This window comes from Saccostrea echinata, unplaced genomic scaffold (assembly GCF_033153115.1).
Source record: "Saccostrea echinata isolate AGI-Se365-2 ecotype Australia unplaced genomic scaffold, CSIRO_AGI_Sech_v1 ptg000005l, whole genome shotgun sequence".
NCBI classification, from domain to species: Eukaryota; Metazoa; Mollusca; class Bivalvia; order Ostreida; family Ostreidae; genus Saccostrea; species Saccostrea echinata.
In genome coordinates, this window is record NW_026889754.1 from 14939292 (window position 1) to 14967257 (window position 27966).

The following is a 27966-nucleotide window of genomic DNA, read 5'->3' on the forward strand; positions in this document are numbered from 1 at the left end:
AACATTATCAGTAAATTTTGGGATTCTCAGCACTTTTTTCGTCCAGTAGTGCCTGTAAGTGTGACTTGGGTTTGGCTTTACTGGAATTCTTTTTTGAGTTTGGGTCTCAAATTTACATCCACCCTATATCTAAAATCTTTTTATCATTGCGTTTACGATCTAAATCGGCCTACAAGCTGTGAAATAATATGTATAAGCAAAGATATGATTACATTGTCTTATATTTCACAAAGTATAATCATCTTCCATCAACCTATTTTTTTTATTTATTCATTTGTAGAAAATCTCAGTCAACTCTCGGAGTATGCAGGCCATGCGACGCAGAGTGAATCTTACAGGTACCCGGCCAAGTACACAGCCGACAAAGCAGTTGATGGATATTTTCAAGAAGATTTTGGTGAAGACACCTGTAGCATCACCCTAGCTAACCCCCATATTCGAAGGGCTTGGTGGAAATTCCCCTTAAAACGAAAGGCCAATGTAGCTTATTTGACAATCTTTTTTCGAAATTCAAGTAAGATTTTTATCCATGAAAAAGAATGCGACAGTATACGTAATATTTTATCACAACAATATGATCTAATCCGAAGAGGTTTTAGCAAATAAATATATAACGGCCTATTAAATGGTAAACATAGATATTTTTTTGTTTGTTTCAAATCTGATTTTTGGATGAAAAAAAAAAATGAAATTTATATTTGTGGAACTCTTCCGTTTTATCTGTATTTTCGTTAACTCCATATAATTAAGCAAAAATGACAGAACAAAAGAAAAAACATTCTTTGCAAACTATTTCAGCTGTCAATCGGCACACGGGATTTTCTGTTTTTGTATTTGATGACTCGTCTTTTACACCGCCTTATGGATATGGAGAAAAAGTCTATTCCCACAATCCTTCTACGTGCCCACAGGTAGAGATGAATATAACAGTCAATAAAGTGACTCAAGGAATAGCTCTGTATAATTCAAAGAATCCTCCCTTGGACACAAACTGCACAGAATATGAACCGACATTTGCTACCATTGAAATATGCGAAGTACTTGTTATAGGTATGTTTTTCTACATGTTAGGTGCAATAGATATGCCTCTATTTTTATGCCCCCGGATCGAAAGATCCTAGGGGTATATTGTTTTTGTCCTGTCTGTCTGTTGTTAACTTAACCTTGCCCAAAACGTTTGATTGGTTGGAGCTATGACTTTCATATTTCACATGTGTATTCAGTGTGACAAGACCTTTCTTTGGGTACCATCATATTTGACCTTGACCTTGGAGTTTGACCCACTTTTGCAAAATTTTATGAGACTTTAACTTTGGCCATAACTTCTGAACAGTTGGTGCTTGGGGTTTCAAACTTCACATGTGTATTCTTTGTGACAAGGCCTTCCTTTGAATACCAACAACTTTGACTCTTTGACCTTGGAGTTTGACCTACTTTTGAAAAACTTTAACCTTGACCATAACTTTTGAAGGGTTGGAGCTACGGCTTTCATACTTCACATGTGTATTCCTTGTGACAAGACCTTCCTTTGGATACCAACCACTTTGACCTTGACCTAGGAGTTTGACCGACATTTGAAAAACTTTGACCTTGGCCATAACTTTTGAATGGTTGACTCTAGGGCTTTCATACTTCACATATGTATTCCTTGTGACATCACCTTCCTTTGGATACCAACCACTTTGACCTTTTGACCTTGACATAGGAGTTTGAACTTCTTTAGAAAAACTATAACCTTGGCCATAACTTTTGAATGGTTGGTGCTAGGGCTTTCATACTTCACATATATAATCCTTGTGATAAGACCTTCCTTTGGATACCAACCTCTTTGACCTTGATCTAGGATTGTGACCTACTTTTGAAAAACGTCAACCTTGGCTATAACTTTTGAATGGTTGATGATAAGGGCTTTCATACTTCAGATATGTAATCCTTGTGACATCACCTTCCTTTGGATATCAACCACTTTGACCCTTTGACCTTGACATAGGAGTTTGACCTACTTTTCAAAAACTTTTACCATGGCTATAACTTTTGAATGGTTTGTGCTAGGGCTTTCATACTTCACATATATAATCCTTGTGACAAGTCCTTCCTTTGGATACCAGCAACTTTGACCTTGACCTTGTCGTTTTACTTACTTTTAAAAAACTTTAACTTTCGCCATAACGTTTGAACAGTTGCAGCTGGGCTTTCAAATTTCACAGGTATATTCCTCGAGACAAAACTTTTCTTTGGGTACCAACATTTTTTATCTTTTGGCCTGGATTTTGACTTGCATTTGAGAAACTTTAACCTTCGCCATAAGCTGCCATACGGGGGCATCAGTGTTTCACAAACACATCTTGTTCTTCCTGATATACACGCAAGGCATGATGCATGATTATGGTTTAGCTATTTGATTAAATATTGAATGCTTTCAGGTTGCCCAGTAAAACATTATGGGAAAAACTGTACCTTTTGCAGTCAGAGATGTCGGGATCGACAGTGTGACGTATTTAGTGGTTCCTGTATCAATGGATGTAGCAACACATTTATGACGTCATCAGATTGTTGTATTATGCCATAGCATAAAATCAATTTTAAAAACAAATTGCTGCCATATCCTTTTGAGATCAATTTCAATAGATATAAATAATATAGTTTTTACCATCAGAAATGTATATTTAAATTCTAACAAGCCATTCTTTCAATCAGAGTTAATGCACCTGAAGTTGGTCTATTTTCACTAAGAAGGTTAAAGAAATAGATATTGATGCAAATGAAAGTTTCGCTTCGAGAAGATATTTTTCCTTCTATTTAATTTTCATTTTTTAAAAAAGATTTCTTTCTCATTTTGTGAATGAGCATAAATATCTCCATTAAGAGGTCGTAATACCGTACTTGACGTCAAAATTGCGTAGTGCGAACTGTCTGTTTTTAAGGGAGCCGACTGGGGTTTTTTGGTGTGAAAACTATAATAAAGAAATTCTTTTATTTATATAATATGTAATATACATTGACTTCAGTGTACATGCCAAGTAAAGGGAAAAACTATCGTCTAAGTATTTTTAGGGGTCGTCTCAAAATACGGGTACATTTACTATAGGATTAAATGGAAAGTGTTTATGTTTTGCGCTTCGGGGCAAATTTTACAAATACTGTAATAGACTATTTGCTCAAATTATAATATTTGATGAGTAATACTACAGTGTTCATTATATGCAAAAAACACAAAATTTAACCGTCTGGTTTCCGGAGGGGGAGTCTCAAAATGTCAAAATTAACCAAATTTTCCTGTATGGAGTACTACAACATAAGACAGATGCTAAGAATTTTTACAGAAAATAAGAGAAAATAATTTTGTAATTCTCAACTTCCTATATTTTTTATTTCAAGAGCACACACACACACACACACACACACACACACACATATATATATATATATATATATATATATATATATATATATATATATATATATATATATATATATATATATATAACTTTCTCTTTTATAACATTTTTGATGACTCTCTTTGAAAGAACTTCAGTACTATATAGTGTATCATAACATCAAAAACACACTACATTATGACGTCCATCTAGGTATCAATTGAAAAATCGTTTAAAAATTTAAGAAGATATCTAATTTTCTTTAAATTTTAGGCAACATATCTTTTTAGGAATGCTTTTTATGCCTTGTGATAAAATTAGTTTGAAAAATACCGTTGTTTTGTTTTCACACAGCATGTGTAAAGGGACACTATGGAACTGTATGTGAAGAAACCTGTGGAAATTGTCTCACAGGAACAGACTGTAATCAGTATTCTGGGATATGTCCTCAAGGATGTGTAGAGAATTGGCAAGGTCCCAAATGTGATGGTAAATCAAGAAAGAATGATCTTCTATTTATGAGTTGCAAGAATCATAACATGTGATAGGGTGACCAGGGTTTCATTATTGTTGTCGACACTGTTTCCAACTTTATATAATAACATGGGTAGTGGCTGTTGCTTAGTGCCCATTATTAAAGGTGAAAGTCATGGGTCTTCTCGACAACAGATTAAAACGGACGTCCCATATCACAATAAAATATATTGATAAAAACCCCTCACCACTACGTGATATGGTAAGATATTGCTTCTTTACTACGTTTCTGCACAAAAACCTTTTTTGCCTCGAGTCCTATATTTTAATTATTTTACAAAATCCAGCTACATCCCAAACATCTGATGAAATAATAAATTGTTTATTAGGAACTAAAATAAGAGTACTATTAAATACAATAACAATAAGTAGTACATTGGAAACAGCTGATGCAGATTTATTCACGCAGTGATAATGAGTTGGGATAAAGAAAAAATGTCTGTGAATCAGCTTCAATCAAATTCGTATTTTACATCAATTAGAGAAGAGGGACACGAACTATGAATGACCATTTCTTTCCTGGGTATATATAAATCCTCTGCATTAATGATGTATTTTGAAAAATCTACATCTGTTCTCTGGACATCTTGCAGAGAAAATACATGCATAAACATTTTGCTCGATTCTTTAGAATATAATTATAAAATCCTTTAATATTTTGCAACATCCCTGGATAATCACCAAACAAGCATTATGCAATGCAATGATGATCAGTGGGACTCTACATGTGTTAATCGTTGCTTGAGTTATTTGATGTACATAGTAAAGTAGCTAAAAGGGAGTTTTCTTAGTGAAAAAAATAAATGAACATCCAAATAAACAAAATGAATATGTGACTTGTTCAAGCAAACTTTGCTTATTGTTTTTGTCCACTTGTTCAAGCAAACTTGGCTTGTTGCTGTTTTTCTAACATTAATAACTAGTTCAAGCAATTAAGATTATATCTTACATCTATATATGAACATTTCACTCGTTTTTTCAGAATGTGAAGATTATAAATATGGGCCAAACTGCGTATTTAATTGTGGTCACTGCAAAAATAACACACCTTGCTCGAAGATCGATGGAACGTGTGGAAATGGTTGTGAATCTGGATGGGGCGAATCCCTTTGTATGAAAAGTAATATAATCTTATTTTCAAACATCATACACAACTAGTAATCTTTAAAAAAAACCCTTACAATCAAAAGAATTTAAAAGACGGTATTAAAAAAGTAAGAAAATTCCATCTATTTGGTGGCGGCTTCATATGAGTGAAAAATTCTGGAAAGGGACGTTAAACAACAAACAAACAAACAATCTATTTCCCCCGTTATAAATTTTTTTCCTCTGATGTTTTAATTTTTATTTATTCAATTCTCAGTGTCAACAGAAGAAGTGAATTTAGGTAAGACATTCTTATCTTCTTTTAAGAAATAAAGTATCATTTTTAAACTTTAACTTGGATGTAAATACTGGTTGCTTATATGATCTAATCTAATAAAGCCTGAAGGGCTTTTTGGTAAATCAAATCGTGTACCCACCGTATTTACATCCTAATAATTTTTTTAAAATTATTACCTCATTTTTAGGAGATTGATTTATTATAAATATTAGCATACTATATTTTTTAACCGAAGAAATTAATTATTTTTTCAAACCTCAACGATTAAACACGTCGACTACTTATGACGTCACGGTGAATTAATGGTCACATGATGAACGTGTTTACATACATACTCCTATACGCATTGTCCAAATAGTGTTATACAAGGGAAAACATTTGCAAAATACATATATTAAACTTTAATATCTACGTGAAAATATCAGTATTGAATAAAAAATATACTTAATAATTTCTGTCATTTTCTATCCCGTCTAATAGTTACAATTTTTAAAATTATTAGAACCGACTGAACATTTTGCTCTGACATATTAGAAGAAAATAGTTCCCATTAGATTTGGATGAATTTCTAATTTTTCCTTTTTTTGATTATCTGAATAAAGACCTACTAATTTTAGCTTTGAATCCTATTCTTTAAAAAAAATTACATAACATTTACAGCTATTTTCTATCAATAATAATTCAAATAGTGTTTCCAAAGAAAAAAAGCTTATCAAAATTATATGACGTCAAACAATTATGAATCCATTAATATATTATTTTCAATTATACAGAACAATGGATTATGATGACCCCATCAATGATTACCCTTGCTGGTTCAACGCTTTTTGTCGTCACACTTGCTAGTATAGGTGTTCAATTACTCTGCAGGAGAAGAAAATGGAAGAGATTAAAGAAACCTGAAGACAAATGTAGCAAGGAATCGGACTCATATGAGGAACCCGTGCGTTACATAAGTGGTCGAGCGGATATAGCACGGGATATCCATAAATATAATGATATGAGCGAAAAGGAATACGCAAATGACAACATACTTATCTATGAAAATATGCTTTTGAATTGAATGGACAATTTTTTGCTGAAAGAAAATTAATATACCTGATATGATTATACATAAATCATAAAAAGATACTTCCATATTTAAAAATTTTAATTTTTATAACATTTAGCAAAAAAAGCCCCATATATTTTTTTCTCAAAACACTTTTAATTGTTTCTATGGTAAATAATTTTTTCACTGACTAAATCAATGTTACAGATTATTTTTTTTGTATGGCTAATGAAAACAATGTTCTGAAGAGAAAAAGATGATTATATGAACTTGAACATTGAAATATTAATTGAAACAAGAAGACATTGGTAGGAAATTTAGGATAAACTATTGCTTAATACTTTCTAGGGTTTGAAAAGTAAGTCTATAAAATGATAAATTGTTATTTTAAAGTAACATGATCTATGTTATTTTCCCTCTTTTAAGGTTAAAAGGTGATTAAATCAGCAAAGAAAAAGTAAAACGCGCTACAATTATCTTTAGGCAACCGTAATATTTCCTAGTAAGGGTTGATAAAGAGCGAGACCGGAATAAAAACATTCTCTTTGAGAGCGTACAGTCTAAAACATGAAAATACCCATGGTTAAAAAAATAAGGAAAGATTCTAAACTATTTCGTATAAAAAATAAATAGTCCCTATCAATGATGAAACATATACCCATATGACCTTACACAGACACACACATACACAAACACAGGGACAAATATTTTCAACTGAATTAAGTTTTTCACAGATGAAATTTCCTAAGTGGCTATCAAATCCTCTACTTTTTAGGGATTCTAGACTAAGGTAAAAGATGTAAGAACCCATACATTATTAAATTATTTAAAAAAACAAGATGCGCATGAACCATAAAGCTAACCCGAGTTACTTGAACCTGCTTTCCTTCATTAGAAGATCTTCAAAAGATCTTTCCTCTACTCAGCTATGTTAAGGAACACCTGAATTCACATTTCTTATGCACAGTATGGTAAATAGCATTGTGATGTCATTAGTTATCAAGAATTTAACAAGTGACAAAAATCAATTTAACCACATGATGATGCGTAAAAAGCAACTCGCATACATTTATTTTATCCATTATTTCTAAAGCATGCAAAATCGTACCACTTGATCAAAAAAATTGCAAAGTAATAAGAAACAAAGCTTTTGTCAAAATGATGTCAATTGCCTTGACTTGACAACGTACAAGTGATCCAGAGGCGCGGCGTTTTTTGGGGTGCTATGGAGCTGAACAGCGACAGAAAAAAAGATCGCTAACACAATAAGCGTATTCTTAGTTGTTGATATGCCTATCAGGGCGCATAATCAATAAAGTATATCTAAGGTGAACACACGTTTATTCAGACATGGCGTCAAAATATATAAAAACAAAATTACAAGCATTCCGAGCCCGATCACAATACATCAACGCCAGTTAACCTCAAAAGTGCAATGGCATAGACTAGTTGTTTGAACTGAAACACTGGATATCATTTGTTTATTTCATAGATGTTTTAAAAAGTGCCGGGAGTTGATTCTGTTCTGCATGTTATTTTTATTCATAGCAACATTTACGCGAAGTAAGAATTTTTAGCCATTGCACACATTTTGCAAACCGTTCACGGTAGCTCAGTCGGTAGAGCGCTCGCTCCGTGATCGGGAGGTCGTGAGTTCGACTCTCGGCCGCGACTGACCTAAGTCGGTAAGAAATGGGTAGCAATTGTTCCTTCGCCATGCGCTCGGCACTTTGAAGTGAAAGTTGTGGGTCCTTCGGATGAGACCTTGTGACGGTAAATATTGTCGTTTTGTACATATTGTCGTCGGCGACAATATGTACATACCCTTACTGCACATATTGTCGTCCATCGGTACATATTGTCGCCGGCTGAAAAGTTACACATGTACATATTGTCGCTGGCGACATTATGTACCTCACCCTCACTGTACATATTGTCGCCCCACAGATATTGTTGCTTAAAGATTTCTTTTGTTGGTTTTTGGTAGTTTTGTGAATGTAATTGGTGTGTGAATCACACTGACGTGTCTCGTATGCTATTTCATGCAGCGTGATTGTGACGGTACATTTTGTCGTCCTGTTCATATTGTCGCCGGCGACAATGTGTACCTACCCTCACTGTGCATATTGTCGTCCATCAGAACATGTCGCAAGACAATGCACGGCAATGCTCCATATAAATATGACTAATCATTGCTTTGCTGTTTTTGAGAAAATAATTTTTAAAGAATTTCCCCATATATTCCTATGTAAAACTTTGATCGCCCATTGTGGCCCCACCCTAGACCCGGTTTAATTTGAAGATACACATGTACTTGAATCTGCGCTACCTGAGGATGCTTCCATATAAACATCGCTAATACAGGCCTACTGCTGTTCCTCAGTGGTGGATCCACAAATTTCAAATTTAAGAACGGAGGGGTGGGTTGGGTGGGGGTTCAGTTCAGAACTTTTTTTGACAAGCAAAAATAAGTAATTTGTATATAAAGATGTGTTACTGTATATGTTAAGTAGATTATTTTATCATGAAATTTTACCTGTGGACTAAATTGAGAGTATATAGAAGTTAAACAGAATTTACCAAAGCCCCCCCCCCCCCAAAAAAAAATCAAACTACCGGGGGGGGGGGGGGGGGAGGGGGTGCCGGCTACATCTGTCTGGTTTTCGAGAAGATTTTTAAAGATTTCCTGTATATATTCCTATGAAAAACTTTGATCATCCATTGTGGCCCCACCCTACCCCTGGGGTCATGATTTGAGCAAAATTGATTTTGTTTTTGTTTGTTTGTTGTTATAATGTCCATCTCGAGAATTTTTTATTCGTATGTAGACGTCACCACTTGCCGGTGGAGGGCTGCAAACGTGGACCTATACTTGGCACTCAGGGTCATTGAGCAGTGAGGGATCTTTTTGTGCCAGCTAGTACATCAAAATTGAACGTACGCTATATAATGAAGCTTTCACATAAGTATCATCTCTTCTATCATCTCAGTAATTCTTGAAAAAAAATTGAAAGAATTTTTTCTAAATATTTTATGAAAAAAAACTTTGATCACCTGTTCTAGCCACACCCTTCCCCCGATTGAATGATCTGAATAAAACTGAATCTACACTTCATAATAAAGCTTTCACATAAGTTTCAACTTTTCTGACACAGTGGTTCTTGAGAAGATTTTTAGAAGATGTCACTAAATTTTCATTAAGTTTTATCTACTTTCCTTGAAAGAGGGCATGGCCCTTCGTTTGAACAAACTTGATTCCCCTTTATCCACGGATGTTTTGTGGCAAGTTTGGTTGAAATTGACCCAGTAGTTCTTGAGAAGAAGCTGAAATTGTGAAAAGTTTACAGACAGAGGAACGGTCAGACAAAATGTGGTCAGAAAATCTGCACATGATTGTATATAAGAATAACGCAAAAAATAATTTCCAAATAATCATTACTACTGAACAAAAAACTAATACATGTTGTATTCAATCTCTAGGTATAAATTACAAGAAAAAAGAATAGGCTGATTTATGAGATATCTCAAGAATTACGGTATCTTTAACATATCATAGTGATGTACATCAATCCTGGACAGAATTTTCTAACCAAAAAGTTTTCTCCCTACAGTATAGTGAGTCACGCTGTCTGTCTCCCTCCGTGCGTGTGTATGTGTTTGTCAATCTCTCTTTCCTTTCTCAAGTAAATATTCGTCAAAACAATATATCGACGACAATATATGCCGACCTTGACTGTACATATTGTCGCCGACGACAATATGTGCTGGTGCTTGACTGTACATTTTGTCGTCCATTATGCAGGAGGAAAATAAGGCTCGTCTCGGTACATATTGTCGCCGGCGACAATATGTACCGATTGACGACAATATGTGCCGTGAGGGTAGGTACATACTGTCGCGGACGACAATATGTACAAAACGACAATATGTACCGTCACAGACCTTAAAAACCGTGGCCCCGTGTCACGGCAGGCGTTGGCATGATAAAGATCCCTCACTGCTCAATGGCCCTGAGTGCCGAGTAAAGGTCTAAATTTGAAGCCCCTCAGCGGTATATGGTGACGTCTCTATATGAGTGAAAAATTCTCGTATGGGACGTAAAACAACATACGATCAATCAATCACATTTTGCAAATTGCAAGTACTTCCGAAACAGCACAAACTATCTCCAGCAATTTTCAGGTAGATGATGTAAACATCTTTCACTGTATATCAATTTTTATGTCCAAAAACATGCGTATGCCCTTGCACTAGCATCATTTCTACAATTTTTATACTTGTCACCTGACACATAACTGATACATGCGTACTAAGATTATATTTCCTATTTCTTTCCCTCACAAAGCTGAGTATGAAGTTTTCTGATCTATATTACCCCCCTTCCCTCAGCCAAACGGGGTGAAGATTTTACCGAACTTGAATTCACACAGGACGGGGAAGTTTTCATATTAATATGATTAACAGAACCTTACTGTTCTGTGGAAGATTTTTTTTTCCCAGTTTACATACATTCTGAAAAATTTGATACCCGATTTCAGCCACATATTAACCTAGGGTCCATAATTTGATACCAATATTTTTTTTTTATATATTCCCATGTAAAAATTTGATCCCCTTCCGTGACCTAACCTTACCTCTGGAAAGCAAGCCACATTTTACAAAATTTTTCCCAACTTTAACCTTGGCCATAACTTTTGAACGGTTGGTGCTAGGGCTTTCATAATTCACATGTTTAATTCTTGTGACAAGACCTTCCTTTGGATACCAACAACTTTGACCCTTTGACCTTGGAGTTTGACCTACTTTTGAAAAACTTTAACTTTTTCCATATCTTTTCAGTGTTTGCTGCTAGGGCTTTCATATTACACTTACTTACGTCGCGGGTTCGAATCCCACTGTGGGACGTGGAGACCTGTCCTTCGGATGAAACCCTATAAGCCGAAGTCCCGTGTCGCAGTAGGTGTTCGACGAGAAAGATCCCTCGCTGCTCAAAGACTAAAAGCCTAAATTTGCAACCTTCCACAGGCAAGTGTTGGCGTCTCAATATGAGTGAAGACTTCTCGAAGGGACGTTAGACAAACAAACATCTAACAGTATATTTTTATTGGGGGGGGGGGGGGAGTGCTAATTACAGTAAATTAAATAATGAATCTAAATGTCGGAGCTAACATCTATATGTTTCTTGATGTTCCTAAAATGAAAATCATCTTGAACAATAAACGTCCCTCTAAAATATGTGGAGTGCATGTAGAAAATATGTAATGCAGAATATCATCTATAAAATTTTACAGTAGACTAAATTTCATCTTTTTAAATCTTGTTTGTTGAATCGCTCAGAAACAAGAGAAATATGTAAAATTATATACGGCATTACCTTTAGATTTTAAGGGAAGATTATCAATTACTTTATTGTTTAGCAATCGCTTTGGATTCAGTAATGATTTTTTTTTCATAAATAAACATGCACACAAACATACGTCTAGCGAAATTACCGTTAGACTTTCAAAACAGAAATGTCGTTCCAGGTCAAAGGATTAATTTTCAGACGGGCTTTGTGCATTCAAAAGGCATTCAATTTCATCCAGTCTATAATATCAGTTTATATCACCTCATCTTATTGTTATATACTGAAGCCTTGCGATACAAGGAAGGCAAGGAAAGCAAGTCCTTGATTGATGATAACTTTTCGATGTTTTGATTTTTTGACAACCGAATTTCAGATCATGGACAAAACGTGCAATTTTCATATTTATAGTAAAATATGAGAAAATCGGGTCACATCTCAACGAATCAAAAATTATTCTATTATGCACAAAAACTCAATTACTTGAAAATTCCTAGTGGACAAAAAAAGGAGTTTCCGTTTTGAACAATGAGATCAAGGGTTTCCTTGATAAAACTTTTTTCTTTTACCTTTATTTCAATAAGGTAAACACAGGCTTAACAATTTATTAGATAATAAGGAAACCGGGAATGAAATGTGGAGATAACGAAAAGTAATCAACCTCAAAATTCCATTGAAACAAAACAAACATTGACCTAAAAAAAAACAGAGGTAAAATCAGGTGCCCTGCAGAAGTAAGAATCCCCTCTCGATTGCTCACACCCGCCGTGTGCTCATTGTAATGAGCGGGCAAATGGGAAAATCCGTAGAGAATTCAGTGTTTAAATAATGGCCTAACAAAATTGACAAAGCCATTGTATCGACTATAAATCTTGCAATGATGACTTTAAACGAGACTGATATCCTTGTTTCATCAGCTTGATTTTCAATAGCTTCCCTAGTTTTAAAAATTGTTCGTACGTGGAGCACAGTCTTGCGTATCATATCAACCGGGAGATATAAACCTCATATGCAGGTGATAAGAGATAAGTAAAGGAAGTTGAAGATAAAAAAGTTGAATGTATCACGTTTATCATAAAGTTTTGTTGTTGGGTCAATATTAACATCTTTTTCTAGTAAAATATCCAAATATGAAACAGATATGTCAGACTCTGTGGTATCTTATAGTTCACGTTCACTGGGATATATTGAATCGACATATGAATGGAAATAACTATTGTTAATTTATAATACATTATCGATATATCTAAATGTCGAATTGAAGACCACAGCAAGTTTCTACTTCTTCTCATGAATATTTTTTTGAATAAATTCTGCTTCATAAGTCTGCTAATAACGTGGCGCAATGGGTACCCGTAGAAATTCCGACAGATTGTTGGAGGACCTGATCTCCAAAAACAACATCGATATTGTCAATCAAAAACTCAACCATGTTTTTTTATATTTACTTCAGATTACTTGTGTGTACAATCATTAACAAACATAATTTTGCAAATGACCAATGAGAAAGTAAGTAAATTCAACGAGTTTCATTTTTATTGAAAAAGCAGCCGTCAATGATGTCAAAAAACATATGACTTAACTTTATCTTGGGGGACGGTTGTACATGTATAAAGTGTTGAAAAGTCGTACGTTTTGATGTTATTGATTTTGGTAAAACTATGTGATTTCAAATTTTCGATAAGTTCCTTGGAGTTTTTAAGTATCCACATGATTTACACGTGTTACTTCAAGGAATCAAGATTCCTCGTAGATTCGTAGACATCAGAGAAGAGTGTTAATTTACGGTATTTTCCAAAAATTTTCAAATTGTGGGGATCAGGATTTGTATTTTATTGTAATATTGAACAGTCCTGTAATCTTTGTACATGTATGCTTATCAGTCTCTTTTAAACAGGCAACATTGTTAACTACAATTTAATTACTTCATGTTTCCTTAAAATGTATGGAAAGAACAATTTGACATTTCAGTTTATTATAGAATGCTATTTTTAAAACTTATTTTACCAAGATAAAAAAAAGTATTTAATTTCATGTAAAATCCAAATATAACAACACTCTTATTAGTACTTGCACTCTGTTATCATATTTCAAACTTCCTGCTTTTTATTTTAATTAATTGTTTTAAATAAAAGGATTCAATGGTACAACCTACAAGGCGGAGATAGCACAGAAAGAACAGATTTAATTACTTCCTTATATTGTTGTTCATAATGGCCACTGTGTGTGTCTACTGAAACAGTAAAAAGAAGTGGTGGGACCTCGAGAATTGCCGATAAAATACATTGGGCTCAGATTCTGTCAAGAAATTTTCTATTGCTTGAGCGCTTTCATGTTTTTTGGTTTGAAAATAACGAACGTTGACTGTGACTTTTTGAATAATCTTCAAAGAATTAAACTTCTAGTGTTACCCTTTCTTTTTGAAATCTTCGTCGTCATAAAAGTGAACACAGCCGTAGTAGATGTGTTTTTTTTTTACGTCATTTTGGAGTTTTATCACATTTATTATCACCAAAAATGTATATATACCACATTCATATTCTTTATCTCCTCACTATGTGAAAAAAAAAATCATCAATGCAATCGTACATCATTGACTGAATAAAGATCCTCGAAGTGATACCAGGACAGAGATCAACTGTCATTTGCAATGTGGTTAGAACGTCTGCTCTAGAGTCGCGGCGTAAGGAGTTGATCCTTACGTCGCGGGTTCGAATCCCACTGTGGGGCGTGGAGACCGGTCCTTCGGATGAGACCGTATAAACCGAGGTCCCGTATCGCAGTTGGTGCTGGCATGAAAAAAGATCCCTCACTGCTCAATGGCCTTAAGTGCCGAGTATGGGACAAAATTTGCAGCTCTCCACCGGCAAGTAGTGGCGTCTCCATATGAGTGAAAATTCTCAAGAGGGACGTTAAACAACATACAAAACAAAAAACCCATCGATAATACATTATACATTATTCTATCAGCATCTACCACCAAATTATACTTATCAATAGAAAAAATCTCTATCGATAAACATTTAATTGCTCCTAAAAATATACTTACTGATATTTATTTTTAATTTAAAAAACACAATCAATAATAGAATATTTGGAATTGACTAGTATGTGTTAAAAAAAAGGACGAAAGAAAAAAAATGAGGAAGTTTCTGTTCTTACTATTCATAAGTAACATGCGGAAACAACTTACTCAGGAAATAAGGATTCACATTTACAGTATGAACCAAGATAGATAGAATATGAATAAACGAAAGAGAACCATTGGATAACATGAAGACATTAATTCCCATCATTTGTATTGGAGTGACATTTATTTTTACTGCGGTATGCCTAGGTAATGTCAATGCTATTCCATTTTTTCATTAATTCTTCTTTATTTACAGAGGGGCACATTATTTTATTTTTTTATTACACTGCCTGGATTATAACTTAAGGTCCATTGATGACCTAGGCATAAGGAATTCAACGTTGTTTTTTTTTTTGTGTGTTTTTTTTTTTTTGTTTTTTGTGTGTTTTTTTTTTTACAAGTACAGCATAATTAATTTTTGTGACATCGAAATTGTTAGATTGAGACATATTGATTTCTTATTTTAATTTTTGAATAGATTGTTTAACTATTATTTATATTTTTATTCCACTTCATTTTATTGTTATTTTTTCTTTATTTTATTATTATAAGTATGCTAATTGTGATAATTGTAAGAAGGAAGACAAAACATTTCAACATTCTACTCAAAATCTCAATCATTTTGCTAGAACATTCAGAAACTTGTACATCCACTCCAAAAATTCAACACCTTCTCGAGTAAAGTATTCTTTTGAATATTCAACCCTTTGTATTAGTAATTATTCTGATAACTAAAGAATGATCGAATATTATTTTTATTATTATTTAGTATTGCCCTGTTACTTTGGAAAAGATGTTTTAAATATCATATATTTCCTCTTTAAAACTCCAGGGGTCATGATTAAAGCAAACTACTTGCACGTGCATTATCAAATGTTACCTAATAGGACTAATTATAGAGTTCCTGTTCTTGCAAAGATTTTTATAGAGATTTTGTCGCAGTGTAAAAATTTCATTTCCTATCGTGGCCCAACCTTAGCTACTTTATGAACAAGCTTTTTATCTACACCACATAAAGATACTTGCATATCAGTTTGATTAATCATTAGCCAGCTGTTCTTAACGAAGTTTTTAAGTTTTCTTTTCCTATATACGCCGTTATAAATTATTTATTGTGGCCCAATCCTACTCCGGGGGGGGGGGGGGGTGGGGTATTTGAACAGATATGAATCTGCACTGTCTGAGGATGGTTGCATAATCAATGACACATCATGGCTATGTTGCCTTGTTTTGTATATATTTCCATGTAAAAATCTATTATCGAGGCCCTATTCTATCCCCGAGGGCCGGTTAAGTAAACTTGTATTTAGACTCATCATCAGATGCTTGCATATTAATATCATGCTATGCAATGCTTTCTGGAAAGTTTAATTTAAAATGACTATGAGGGTGTGGAGAAAAAGTGGAAAATGTGAAAAGTAAACAGACGTTCAGACGAAAAATCACGTAAAACACAACAGGTAGTCAAAACAGCTTGCTTAAGCCTTTGGTTTTGATCAGAAAATGATGCATACTTTCAGCTTAAAACATTGAGGATATCATTTCTAGAGATTCTTGTGTTAGATCTTAACCCCCCGCTTCTCCCCTTTCCCGCTAAGCTCAAATGTCCAAGTTTTGAACAAACTTAAATTTACACTTTATGAGAATGTTCAAACTTTCAATGGAATGTGAGTCTGATATCATTCAAAACATTCTCCAAAGTGCTTATCATTTTTATTGCAAAATTCCAGCTAATACATTAGGCTAAGCGTAGAGGCGCTAGCTGGAGATCTTTAAAACGTGTATTTCGTATTTTTGTGCTTTTGGGGTATATGACCACATCATATTCTCACGATCCAAGATTTAAAAACTTGTGAATTTACACCACATAATAATGTGTAAGCAGAGGTTTCTGTTTGACTCAGTGATTCTAGAAAATATTTTCTATAATATTTCCCCCTACTTTTTCTGGTTATTGACTTTCCTTCATTGGAAGGGTCAGGTTTCCTTTTGAACTCGTTTAAATCTGAATGTTCTTTGCTCAAGGATTACCTAATATCGAAAGTGAACTGTTCGCAGACGGCAGACAATCAAACACTGGTCAAACAAGATGTGTTTGTGAAACACTGATGCCCCCATATGGCAACTTATAGCAAAAGTTAAACTTTCTCAAATGCAAATCAAATGCGTTGGTACCCAAAGTAAGGTCTTGTCTCGAGGAATAAACCTGTGAAACCATTGAATAGATATGGAAAAGGTTAAAGGTTTTTTCTAAAGTATGTCAAACATCAAGGTCAAGGTCAAATGGTCAAAATTAATGATGTCCAAGGAAAGAGCTTCTCCCAAGAAATGCACAGTTGAAATATGAAAGCAGAAGCACCAATCGTTCTAAAGTTATGACCAAGGTTAAAGTTTTCCAAAAGTAGGTTAAACTCCAAATTCAAAGAGCCAAAATTGTTGGTATCCAAAGATAGGTCTTGTCATAAGAAATACATATGTGAAGTATAAAAGCCCTAGCACCAACCGTTCAGAAGTAATGGCCAAGGTTAAAGTTTTCCAAAAGGAGGTCAAACTCCAAGGTCAAGGTAAAAGGGTCAAAATTGTCGGTATCCAAAGAACGGTCTTGTCACAAGGATTACGTATGTGAAGTATGCAAGCCCTAGCACCAACCGTTCAGAAGTTATGGCCAAGGTTAAAGTTTTCCAAAAGGAGGTCAAACTCCAAGGTCAAGGTAAAAGGGTCAAAATTGTTTGTGTCCAAAGAACGGTCTTGTCACAAGAATTACGTATGTGAAGTATGAAAGCCCTAGCACCTACCGTTCAAAAGTTATGACCAAGGTTAAAGTTTTCCAAAAGTAGGTCAAACTCCAAGCTTAAGGTCAAAGGGTCAACATTGTTGGTATCCAAAGGAAGGTCTTGTCACAAGGATTACTCATGTAAAGTATGAAAGCCGTAGCACCAATTGTTCAAAAGTTATGGCCAAGGTTAAAGTTTGGTAAAATTTTGCAAAACTGGGTCAAACTCCAAGGTCATGTTCAAAAGGTCAAATATGGTGGTACCCAAAGAAAACCAATTACGCCTCTTTTTTAGCACTTACTCTGGCCTTCAACATTTAGATATACCGAGGACATATTATCAATTTACAATAGTTACTTACATTTATATGTCGACTCGGTATACCCCAGTTGAACGTGAAATAAAAGAGACCACAGAGTCTGAAACATCTGTTTCATATTTGGATATTTTACTCTAAAAAGGTGTTAATGGTAACCTAACAATAATTTTTTTTGATACACGAGATTACTTCAACTTTTCTTTCCTCAACTTTCCTTATTTATGTATCAATATACTCTTATCATACATTTGGAGTATATGCCTCCCAGTACGCAGGAGCATGCTCTATGTACGAACAATTTCTAAAACAAGGCAAGCTATTGACGAACAACTTGATGAAACAAGGATATCAACAATATCGATTGAAGTTCTATGATCGATACTATGGCCATATGCATTCTATCATTAAGTAGACTGCTTACTGAAGTTTTTTATACTAATTGTTAATCCATCATTTAAACACTAAACTGTCTACGAATTTTCCGTTTTCCCGATCATAACAATGAGAACACGGAGTGACCGGTCGACGTGTGTGTGTATTGTAAATATGTGGGGAGGGGGGGGGGGGGCTTACACCTCAATCAAACCTAATCTCACCTCTGATGTTTTTGGAGGTCCGTGTTTGCTCTGCTCCAGACCTGTTTTTTTTCAATGGACTTTAGAGCTTGATAACTGTTCTAACACAATAACTTAACGTGTTTGGATTAAGAAGATCGGAGCCAAGATGGCGAAAGCGATCGATACTCGGTGCACACATCTTTAGTAAGAGAAGATTCACATATTTGGTCATAGCAATTAGTTAGATTGAGTGTCACATCATCAGTCCGCCCCTAAGGAAGGTTCTGTCTCCTATCTTATAGGATACGACGATGTCATTTGCTTATGTGAACATGTAGAACATGGAGAACTTGTATATTCTTTGATAAATTTGATCAGTGCATCTTCCCCAAAGTCTGATTGGAAAGTGAATGTTTTAGATGACACATCATAAAAACATATTGTCCGTTAAATGAAGACCTTCTTCTTACTTATATCCCCTTAGAACATTCTAGAAGAAGAAAAATAAAGTATGTAGTTCGTGTGTATGTATTTCCAGATGTTTTACTCCTTAACTTCTTTTAAAAATCAGCAGGATTATTAACTGACATATTATGGTTCCAACTGTATGAAATTTATTGTAAATAAAATGAAATTTATTGTAAGTATGTGTTTCAATATAAAAGAAGTCTCAAAGGTATAGATCATAGCCGGTTGGAGCGGGAGGAGTATAGAGGTGGAAAAAAAACGATCTTAAAAGATATATCACACAACCGGGGGTACCGGATGTGGTGTAGAGTCATAAAACACTTTATTACCAATGTCATGTTTCTGACATTAAATATTTAATAGACACTCATAGACACTACGATATTAAAATATAGGCCTAGATAAATGTTGTTTTATATTCTTTTATGTGCTCCATGGAATGATTTCAAAACACAAACTTCTACATGTACAAATTTAGCTTGGCAGTAAATACCAGTGAGGCAACATAGGCAACTGCCTAGACCTGACTGAAAATAAATAAATAAATAATAAAAAATAAATAAGTAAATATATAGTTCATTGGATTTATTGCATTAAAAGATGCGTAAAATTAAAAGATAAAAGAAATGTGTCCATTCCGGGGTTTTATTTAAATGTAAAGTAATGTGGGGGTGGGGTCCACACCCTTAGGGGGCGACCATTTGATTCTAAAAGGAGGGGCTGGAAAATTTTTCGAGTCACATATTATATAATTTCATGCCAGTGAGGGACAGGTTATATATTTTCAAGATGAGCAAGGACAGATTATTTATTTTCTTCTTCGCTAGAAAAAAAGGGTAAAATGCCATCACTCTATTTCCGAAAAGGATGGGGATTTGGGATCGGGTACCACCAGTGAAAGGCAGATTATTTTCTTGCCAGTCGAGGACACATTATTTATTTTCCTCATTTTCGAGGATAGATTATTTATTTCAAAACTCTGCCAGCACCCCATGCCCTCCCGGGAATCAAATGGTCTTCCCCTAATCCCATAAGTCCTGTAAGCTATAAAGCTTCTGTTCATTAACAAGTCCCCTCCCCCCGAAGGGTCATTGCTGGGTTTTACCCTGAGCTGAAATAGGATCCCATTTACGACCAAGTAAAGCATATAGACGGGGTCTTTATGGGGATATTATTTAATATTCAAGTTTATTACATTTCCAACAGTGAAATACTGTGTATATTTATGGAATAAAAGTGATGTTCTGTCATAGTGTGAAAGGATATCAAATTGGTATTCTCCCACAGTGTGAAAGGATATCAAAGTAAGTAAATTATAATTTCTGGCCTATCTGGAGATAGAAACTAAACCATCCTGATAGAGATTAAAACTGCCGATTTCTTCCCAGTTATGTTGCTAAAATCCATCTTACAATGTTTTCACTCTCACAATTGCTAAGCTATGTCGTCTCAACTGCATGACATTTACTTTCAAGCTATTTCTGTGAAGTTAAACACGGAAGCAAATCTATAACAGAAGCTACACGGAAGATGGACTCTGACCAGTAGAGCTAAAAAAAAACGTTCAATTTTTTTCCTCTAAAATATACCTTAAAACAGTAATTTTCACTTGTATCAATTCTTGAAATGCATATATTTTATTTATTTATTTTTGGGCATTTTCATATATTGTTGTTTCAAACAAGTAACAAGTACCCTTCTTCTCTTTTTCTTTAAATTAGTTTTATTTTCAAACACAATTCAATCAAACAATACATTATTTCTTTTTTTATTAGAAACATAAGACAAAAAAGCAATCGAATCCAAGATCTATTGCCGTACATAAGTATATATCCTTATGTTGATACTTAAAACGCCACTGTGTGTTCGTTTACAGTGCCCAATAAGGAAGTTTTATTTCGAGATAAAAATAGCATCTCCTGCCATCCGCAGATTCCGACTCAAGTTTTATTTCTCTTATGATAGAACAGTACATTATTAGGAACGACAATTAAGCTCATATGGCACAAAGCTAGCCTGAGTTAGCGTGGTTCTGAATTTCTTCAGATCTTCAAAAGTTTTTTCCCCTCTATACCGATGGGAAATTTTTAACCATATTTTGCTAGCTTATTAGATAAGATACCCTTGGCCCATAAAACATAGACCAGCTCACTTTTGGTCTCAGTCTCACTTTTCCACTATTAATTCTTTTGGTAAAAGTGAGACTGAGATCCAAAGAGAGCTCGTCTTACTTTTATGGCCCCAGATCCTGATCTAATTGAATTCATTAAAAAAAAACGGTGAAACTACCATATTAGTATGTTCAACATGCCCTTGCTATTCTGGGAAAAAATATTAAAAGTTTTTTCCCCCGCTGGTATTCAAGAAATATGGAAAATATTATCGATTTTAGCCGTATAATAGGGTCTACAATTTGAAAAAAAATATTCACACAACTTAGAATTATTTGAAAATTATTATTTAGTTTGGAACTTCAACTCTTTAAAGATTTTTTTCGTTGAATTTCTTATATTTCACATTTAACACTTTAATCACCTTGCTTGGCACCACTATATTCCCAGGGGCTATGATCTGAGACTACTTGCATCTGCAATTTTAAATCTTTATTTGACTAATCATTGAATTTCTATTCTTAAGAAGATTTATGAATATTTATTCCCTTATGTTTTATTGTACAGCGCTTTAGAGTAATTTTATTAATATTTAGCGCTTCATAAATTTATTTTATTTATTTATTTATTATTTTTTAAAATTAAATTCCGCGTCTGTGCAAAATCATGATTGAATAAATATGCTTTTTTGAGAATTAAATAACTGGTATTTCTACTCTAGAAAACATCGCCTTAAATATGGAGTATAAAGGCATTGCTTCAAATAGTTATCCATTTGTTGGAAAATATGCTGCAGACAAAGCTGTAGATGGACACCTTCAAGAGAAAAGTGGTGAAGATACCTGTAGTTTTACACAGGCTGAAGTATCAAAAACAGCATGGTGGAAGTTTACTCTGAGACGGTTGGCTAACATAGCATACTTACAAATCTACTTTAGAAAAGGCAGTAAGTATGTAATACCTACAAGATCAGTTTTCCAATGTTATTTATTAATGTAATGATTTCAGCGATTATTTTGTTTTAAATAATTTGTCATTCTTTAATTAAATCAGAAACTTGTACAAAAGAATCTTTAAGAAAGAATAGATACTTCTTCAATTCAATAAATTAAAAAAAAATGACATTTTTAAATTCAAGATAAGCTTGTATTTGATGATTTCCTTTCTACTCTCAACATACACAGTTAGAAGTAGGAAAAAAGCTTGTGGACATTTTAAACTTATTTCTTCTCTGTAGGAGTGAAATCAAGTTCAGAAACATATTAAATCACAATCCGGTGGGCTTCTTGTATCAACGCTTACGCTAGTTTCCAAAAAGCTTCGTTCAAGCTAGAATAAATAAATGGAAAAAAAAAACTCGAATATTTTTTATCACAAGCAAACAATAAGATTGGGTAAATGATAATTATTAATTCAGTTTTATCATTTAATTTTTATCTCCAAGATGTTGACTTTTAAATAATTTTACGGATCGGTATGCTCATATACCAATACTTTGAATTGCAATGTTTGATGTTGTGCTTCCAATCTTTTATCTATATATATATTCCATCAACTTATTAAAGAAAGTACAAGACTACATCGGTAAAGTATATCAAATACCATATTTTTTGTTAAGGATATAATGATATAAAGAAGGCACTTAGATTGAATTATCAGATCAAATTATTCTTCAATAATGCTTTCTATTAAGGTTTTCGTTAAGGCATCAATTATTTTTGAAGCTTTATTACATATTTAGATGTTAATGTTTAAAAAATTAAAATTAAAAAATGTATTTGATGTTCCAGATATCTGTTGTAATCTATTATTAAATACTTTGTTGTTACCTAAGATTTAAGATCTTATGACTAGATTTCTTCCCTGCTGAAGTTAAATTCTGCATGATGAGCAGCACTGTATTGATACTTGAATTACTTTATTTTAAAATTGAAAAGATAACAAACATCTCATCTGTATTTTGCACTTTGGAAAGTAATACGGAAAGAGAAATATCAAAGGTTTATTTAAACAGTTTCATTTGGCCACTGATCAATGACAATGTTATTTTATTGCAATAAAGATACAGATACATATAACCACGCTTATCACAAAAATGCCAGGGACGGATGATTTTGCTTCGTTATAAGTGTAAATTCGTTATATCCGTTAGGTTCACAATATATTTCAAAGTCACAGGGGAACGGAAATAACTTCGCTGTAAGCGTAGCACCAATTCATTATAAGTATTTTCGTATAAGCATATTTTACTGTATTTAAAAATAATTCACATAAGTAATTAGTACTGTTAAGTTACCTATCATTTTTTCAGCTGTGAATCGCCATACAGGGTTCTCTGTGTTCGTATTCAATGAATCATCATACACACCACCGTCTCATAATGGAGCAAAAGTGTTCACTCAGAATCGGTTATCTTGTCCATCGCAGGAGATGAGAGTGGATGTTAATAAATTGGCCAAGGGAATAGCAATCTTTAACTCAAAGGACCCTCCGCTATCGACAAGTTGTGAAGGATATGAACCATCTTTTGCTACCACTGAGGTCTGTGAAGTAATGGTTATGGGTACGTACTGTTTAAAGGGGGAAAAAGATTTTTAAATTGATTTCTGCATGTTTTTATTATTTTTAAGAGTCCTAATAAATCCTTAATTACAAATATCATTAACAAGCTAATTCAGAGAATATGTGTCCCCCGCTTAGGGAAAAAAACTGCATGCGTAGTGGGGGGGGGTCACAATGCCCCCCCCCCCCTGTATTTGTAGAATTATTAAATGTATACATTTATATTGAAGCAAATTAAAAAAAGCCAATATGATTATAAAGATTTGATCGCTTATTCTTTGATATGTGTATAGAAGATTCTTTTTAATATACTATATACAGAATATTTATCACACTGTAATAATGATTTTATGCGTTTGTACACGCCAGACATCATAACTTTTTCATTTCACATGTTGAATAGTATCATTTAGTAAATCCAAAAACAAAAACAAAAAAAAAAAAACAAAACAAAACAAAACCAAAAAAAAAAAAAAAAATAAAAAAAAATAAAACAAAACAAAACCAAAAAAAAAATTAAAAAAAAGGAGAAATGTCCGGGGATTGAACCCGAGCCTCTCGCTTGCTAAGCGAGCAACATACCACTAGACCACAGAGGCACTTGAATATACAGCAAATTAAATGCAAACACATTAAGTCACGTTTGATATTGTCAAAATTTTACACAATAAATGTTGTCTAATTTAGCCTTTACTAAACAGTTCTAATAGATGTAATTAGAATATAAAGTCCGCCGACAACCTGTGTTATACGTAATAACTCTCGGCATGCCCCTGTGCTAAAAAAAGTGCCAAGCGACTTTTAATACAATAAATAAATAAAAAACGGGGCGGGACACTTTGAGAGGGGCAAGAGAGACCCTAGGGAGTTCTGGTATAAAATTTCATTGCAAAAGCTCAAAAGCTTCTTGATATATCGCCCGGAAACGAGAGTGTTACACACAGACGGAATTTATGAATTTACGACCTTGAACTTTGACCTTTTGACCTCAAAATAAATAGGAGTCTTCCTAAGGGCACAGGGAGTTGTTATGTAGAATTTTACTGCAAAGGCTCAAAGAATTCGCGAGATATCGCGCGGAAACGGAATTGTTAAAACAGACAGAATTTATGAATTTATAACTTTGACCTTTTGACCTCAAAATAATTAAGGTTCTTTTTTAGGCCATGGGGAGTTGCTATGCAAAATTTCATTGCGAAAGCTCAAAGGGTTCTCGAGATATCGAGCGGAAATGAAAGTGTTACAGACAGACAGAAATACAGACGGACAGAGACGGACGGACAGACAGACCCAAATTAATATCCCCCACTTTCAGTGAAAGCGGGGGACAAAAAACATTGGTTCAAGAGTTCAGGTCATATCGCTTACCGGTATTATGACATCATTGTATCGAATATTTCACTACCGGTTAGTCAAAATATCTCGGTGCAGTCTTGACATACCTGCTTTATTTCTTTCTTTTACATTATAATTCTTTCCTAGGGTGTAAATCTCATCATTACGGAGAACCCTGTGTGTCATGCTCAACGAAGTGTTTAAATAGACAGTGTGATGTTGATGATGGATCTTGTATTTATGGCTGTAGTGCCCGCTTTATGAATCCACCTGGTTGTTCTAGTAAGCAAAAATTAGTCTTTTTGGGGAAAGCGTTTATATGTTTAAATCTGGCATAAAAAATATCACGTTTAATTGATTTATTTGTATATTTAAGGTCAGACGACACGTACTTCTAATATCTATTTTGTATCTCTTCGTAATATATAAAAAGTATTAATAATTATCATCATCTTGTGATTTCAAGAATTTTTTCCCAAATGTCTTTAAAAAGATGCACGCCAAAACTGTTACAGTTGTAATTCAATTCATATCCAATAGGATTATCTAGGAAGCACCAACCTCTGGTATCTTGCACAAATGTCTGATAAGGTACCACAATTTTTGTGAGTAAAATTGTTGATGTTCCATTAATTACAAATACTTGGGAAAAATATACATTTATTGACTGGGTTCTATTGCAACATGCGTTTTTGGGCCCAAGAACCAAACTGTTTTGCCGAAAGCAACCAGTTTGGTTTTAGGGGTCGACAAAACGCATTTACTCGAGACAGCAGTCAATTAATTGACATAATCTTGGACTGGCGTCCATGAATGCGATAATTGTTTAAATATAGTTGATCCCGCCTTCAGTATCATGTAAAAACATCATAGCGGTACAATATCTTATCGTTATGTCCAATATCTCCCAGCACAGTTAAGGCTGCAATAAGGAGGCGGGGCCTAATTTTTACGGGAAATGCTTACTATGACATCACACAAATGTATATGTTCTTCAAATTACCACAAAATGAAATGATTTGCTATTTTAAAACTGTTGGATAGCTTTAAACTACATCAATACTTACTATTGCATGTATTTTTGTCGTTGGTTTAATCCCACAGAGCAATATATAAACAATTCACTGATCGCAGTGCACTTGTCAATGTGACGTCATATCGCAAAATTTGACGCAGTTTGTGTGCAGTGAGAGGCGGATCAAGTTATATTTTATACAATGAAAAACGTATTTTGTAAGTAAATAAAATATATTTGAAGATATATAAGAGGCCATTAACTTGGATGCGATGTATATTTTATGATTTTAATCATATACCTCCCGTACATTTCCCAGACAAGCGATACTGCCGTATATTTGTATGCAGATTCATTGAAGGGTAATAGAAGGGTCGTAATAATTCGATATATTGCAAGGGCATACCCTCAATGAATTATGAAAAGCTTTTACACATAAACTCAAGAGGTATGAAGATATTCGAAAAGTGCTGCGAACCTGATGAAATCTTGCAAATGAATTAATTATATCTATATTTACTTGACCAGCAAATATTAAGCATACGGTCTAACAAACGTAATTTTAGCAGTCATATAGTAGAATCTATATAGGTTCGCAGCATTTTTCACAAACTACAAAGAGTGTTGAAAATAATTATAAATTAAACTTAGACTTTCAACGTGGTTATGCCCTTGCAATATTGGAATTTATAGATGACCTCAATACTGCAGGTATATTTGCGAAAATCACGTGACTGCCACATTACGTCACAAGTCTAGGTAAGAAATCTAATCGTCCCCATCATGTAGTTTTCAACCACATAACATTTGTCTGATAATAGTAAAGTCCTAAAAAGAATCGCCCATCCTTGTAAAGAATGTATTTTCTATATAAAAATTCGCCGTTTTTTCCATTTGTCACCTTAACTGTACTGCGCTCATTCAGCGGTCCAACATCAATCTGCAATCTAGTAAAATTACATTATAATTGTGGTTAATATTTTGTGAATGATAAAGCTTGTTTATTGAAAATACAGGTAAATGATGCATAAAGTTGAACCTTTTTATTTTCATCATTTGAAACCATGCATTTGTTGGACTTTATATGCATTCATAGAATTCATTTTACACTGTAGTTTGTAATATTGGCTATTATGGACAAAATTGTGAACATATGTGTGGTAAATGTAAACCTGGAACCTACTGTAACAACATCACAGGAATCTGTCCAAATGGATGTCAAAACCGCTGGAATGGATTAAAATGTGACGGTTAGTAATGTCATAATGTTACCAAAACACATTTAAACAGTGATCATCATACATGTTTTTTAAATAACATTCCTTCTTATTCAAAAATATTTACATCCATTGAATATTATTTCCTTTCTTTCTTAAAAACCATTGCCGTTTATCAGTCCGTAGACACCACTAAGCATACATGTATCGCCTCTACAGATTTCTGAAGCAGTGGCTGTTCCATCAATGAAACGGACAATGACGTGCTTATCAATAATACACCATTTGATCTACTTAATCCTATTTTGAATGAATATCTGCACAGATATAAATATAAACAATAAAATGTCTTTCGTCGTGTATTGCAGAAAAAAAAAAATACATAACCTGCTTACGCGGGTTATGCATTTTTCTGCAGCAGCTGCAACATTAATTTCCGTACTAACAACCAAAGAAGGCATTTAATTGTTTAAATAATTCTGTTGTAGTGTGTAAAAATGGTTATTACGACATCAATTGCACAAGGACATGTGGTCATTGTAAACCAGGAACATATTGTCATAATATAACGGGGATTTGTCCAGAAGGATGTGATGATCACTGGAATGGTTCTCAATGTGACAGTATGTGCAATTCAGAAAATCTATAAAGACACTGACCTGTATCAAAGCCAAACTTATATCTGGTTATCAACTCGGTAGAAAACATTCGTAATTTATGTGAAAAAATGATTTAAAAACTGTTTTGGAAAATCCAATTAATGTTATATTATTACCAATGCTGCTCAA

The 27966-nt window shown here is 33.9% G+C and overlaps 1 protein-coding gene across 1 annotated transcript; it reads left to right on the plus strand.

The window, feature by feature from the left end:
- The first annotated feature begins 755 nt into the window (after window positions 1-755).
- LOC133179698 (uncharacterized) lies at window positions 756-27827 on the plus strand. The gene is made up of 6 exons (XM_061314391.1): window positions 756-1050; window positions 21771-21995; window positions 23361-23612; window positions 25094-25228; window positions 27077-27211; window positions 27667-27827. The coding sequence occupies exons 1-6, from the start codon at window positions 756-758 to the stop codon at window positions 27825-27827; spliced, it is 1203 nt and encodes a 400-aa protein (XP_061170375.1).
- The last annotated feature ends 139 nt before the right edge of the window (window positions 27828-27966 follow it).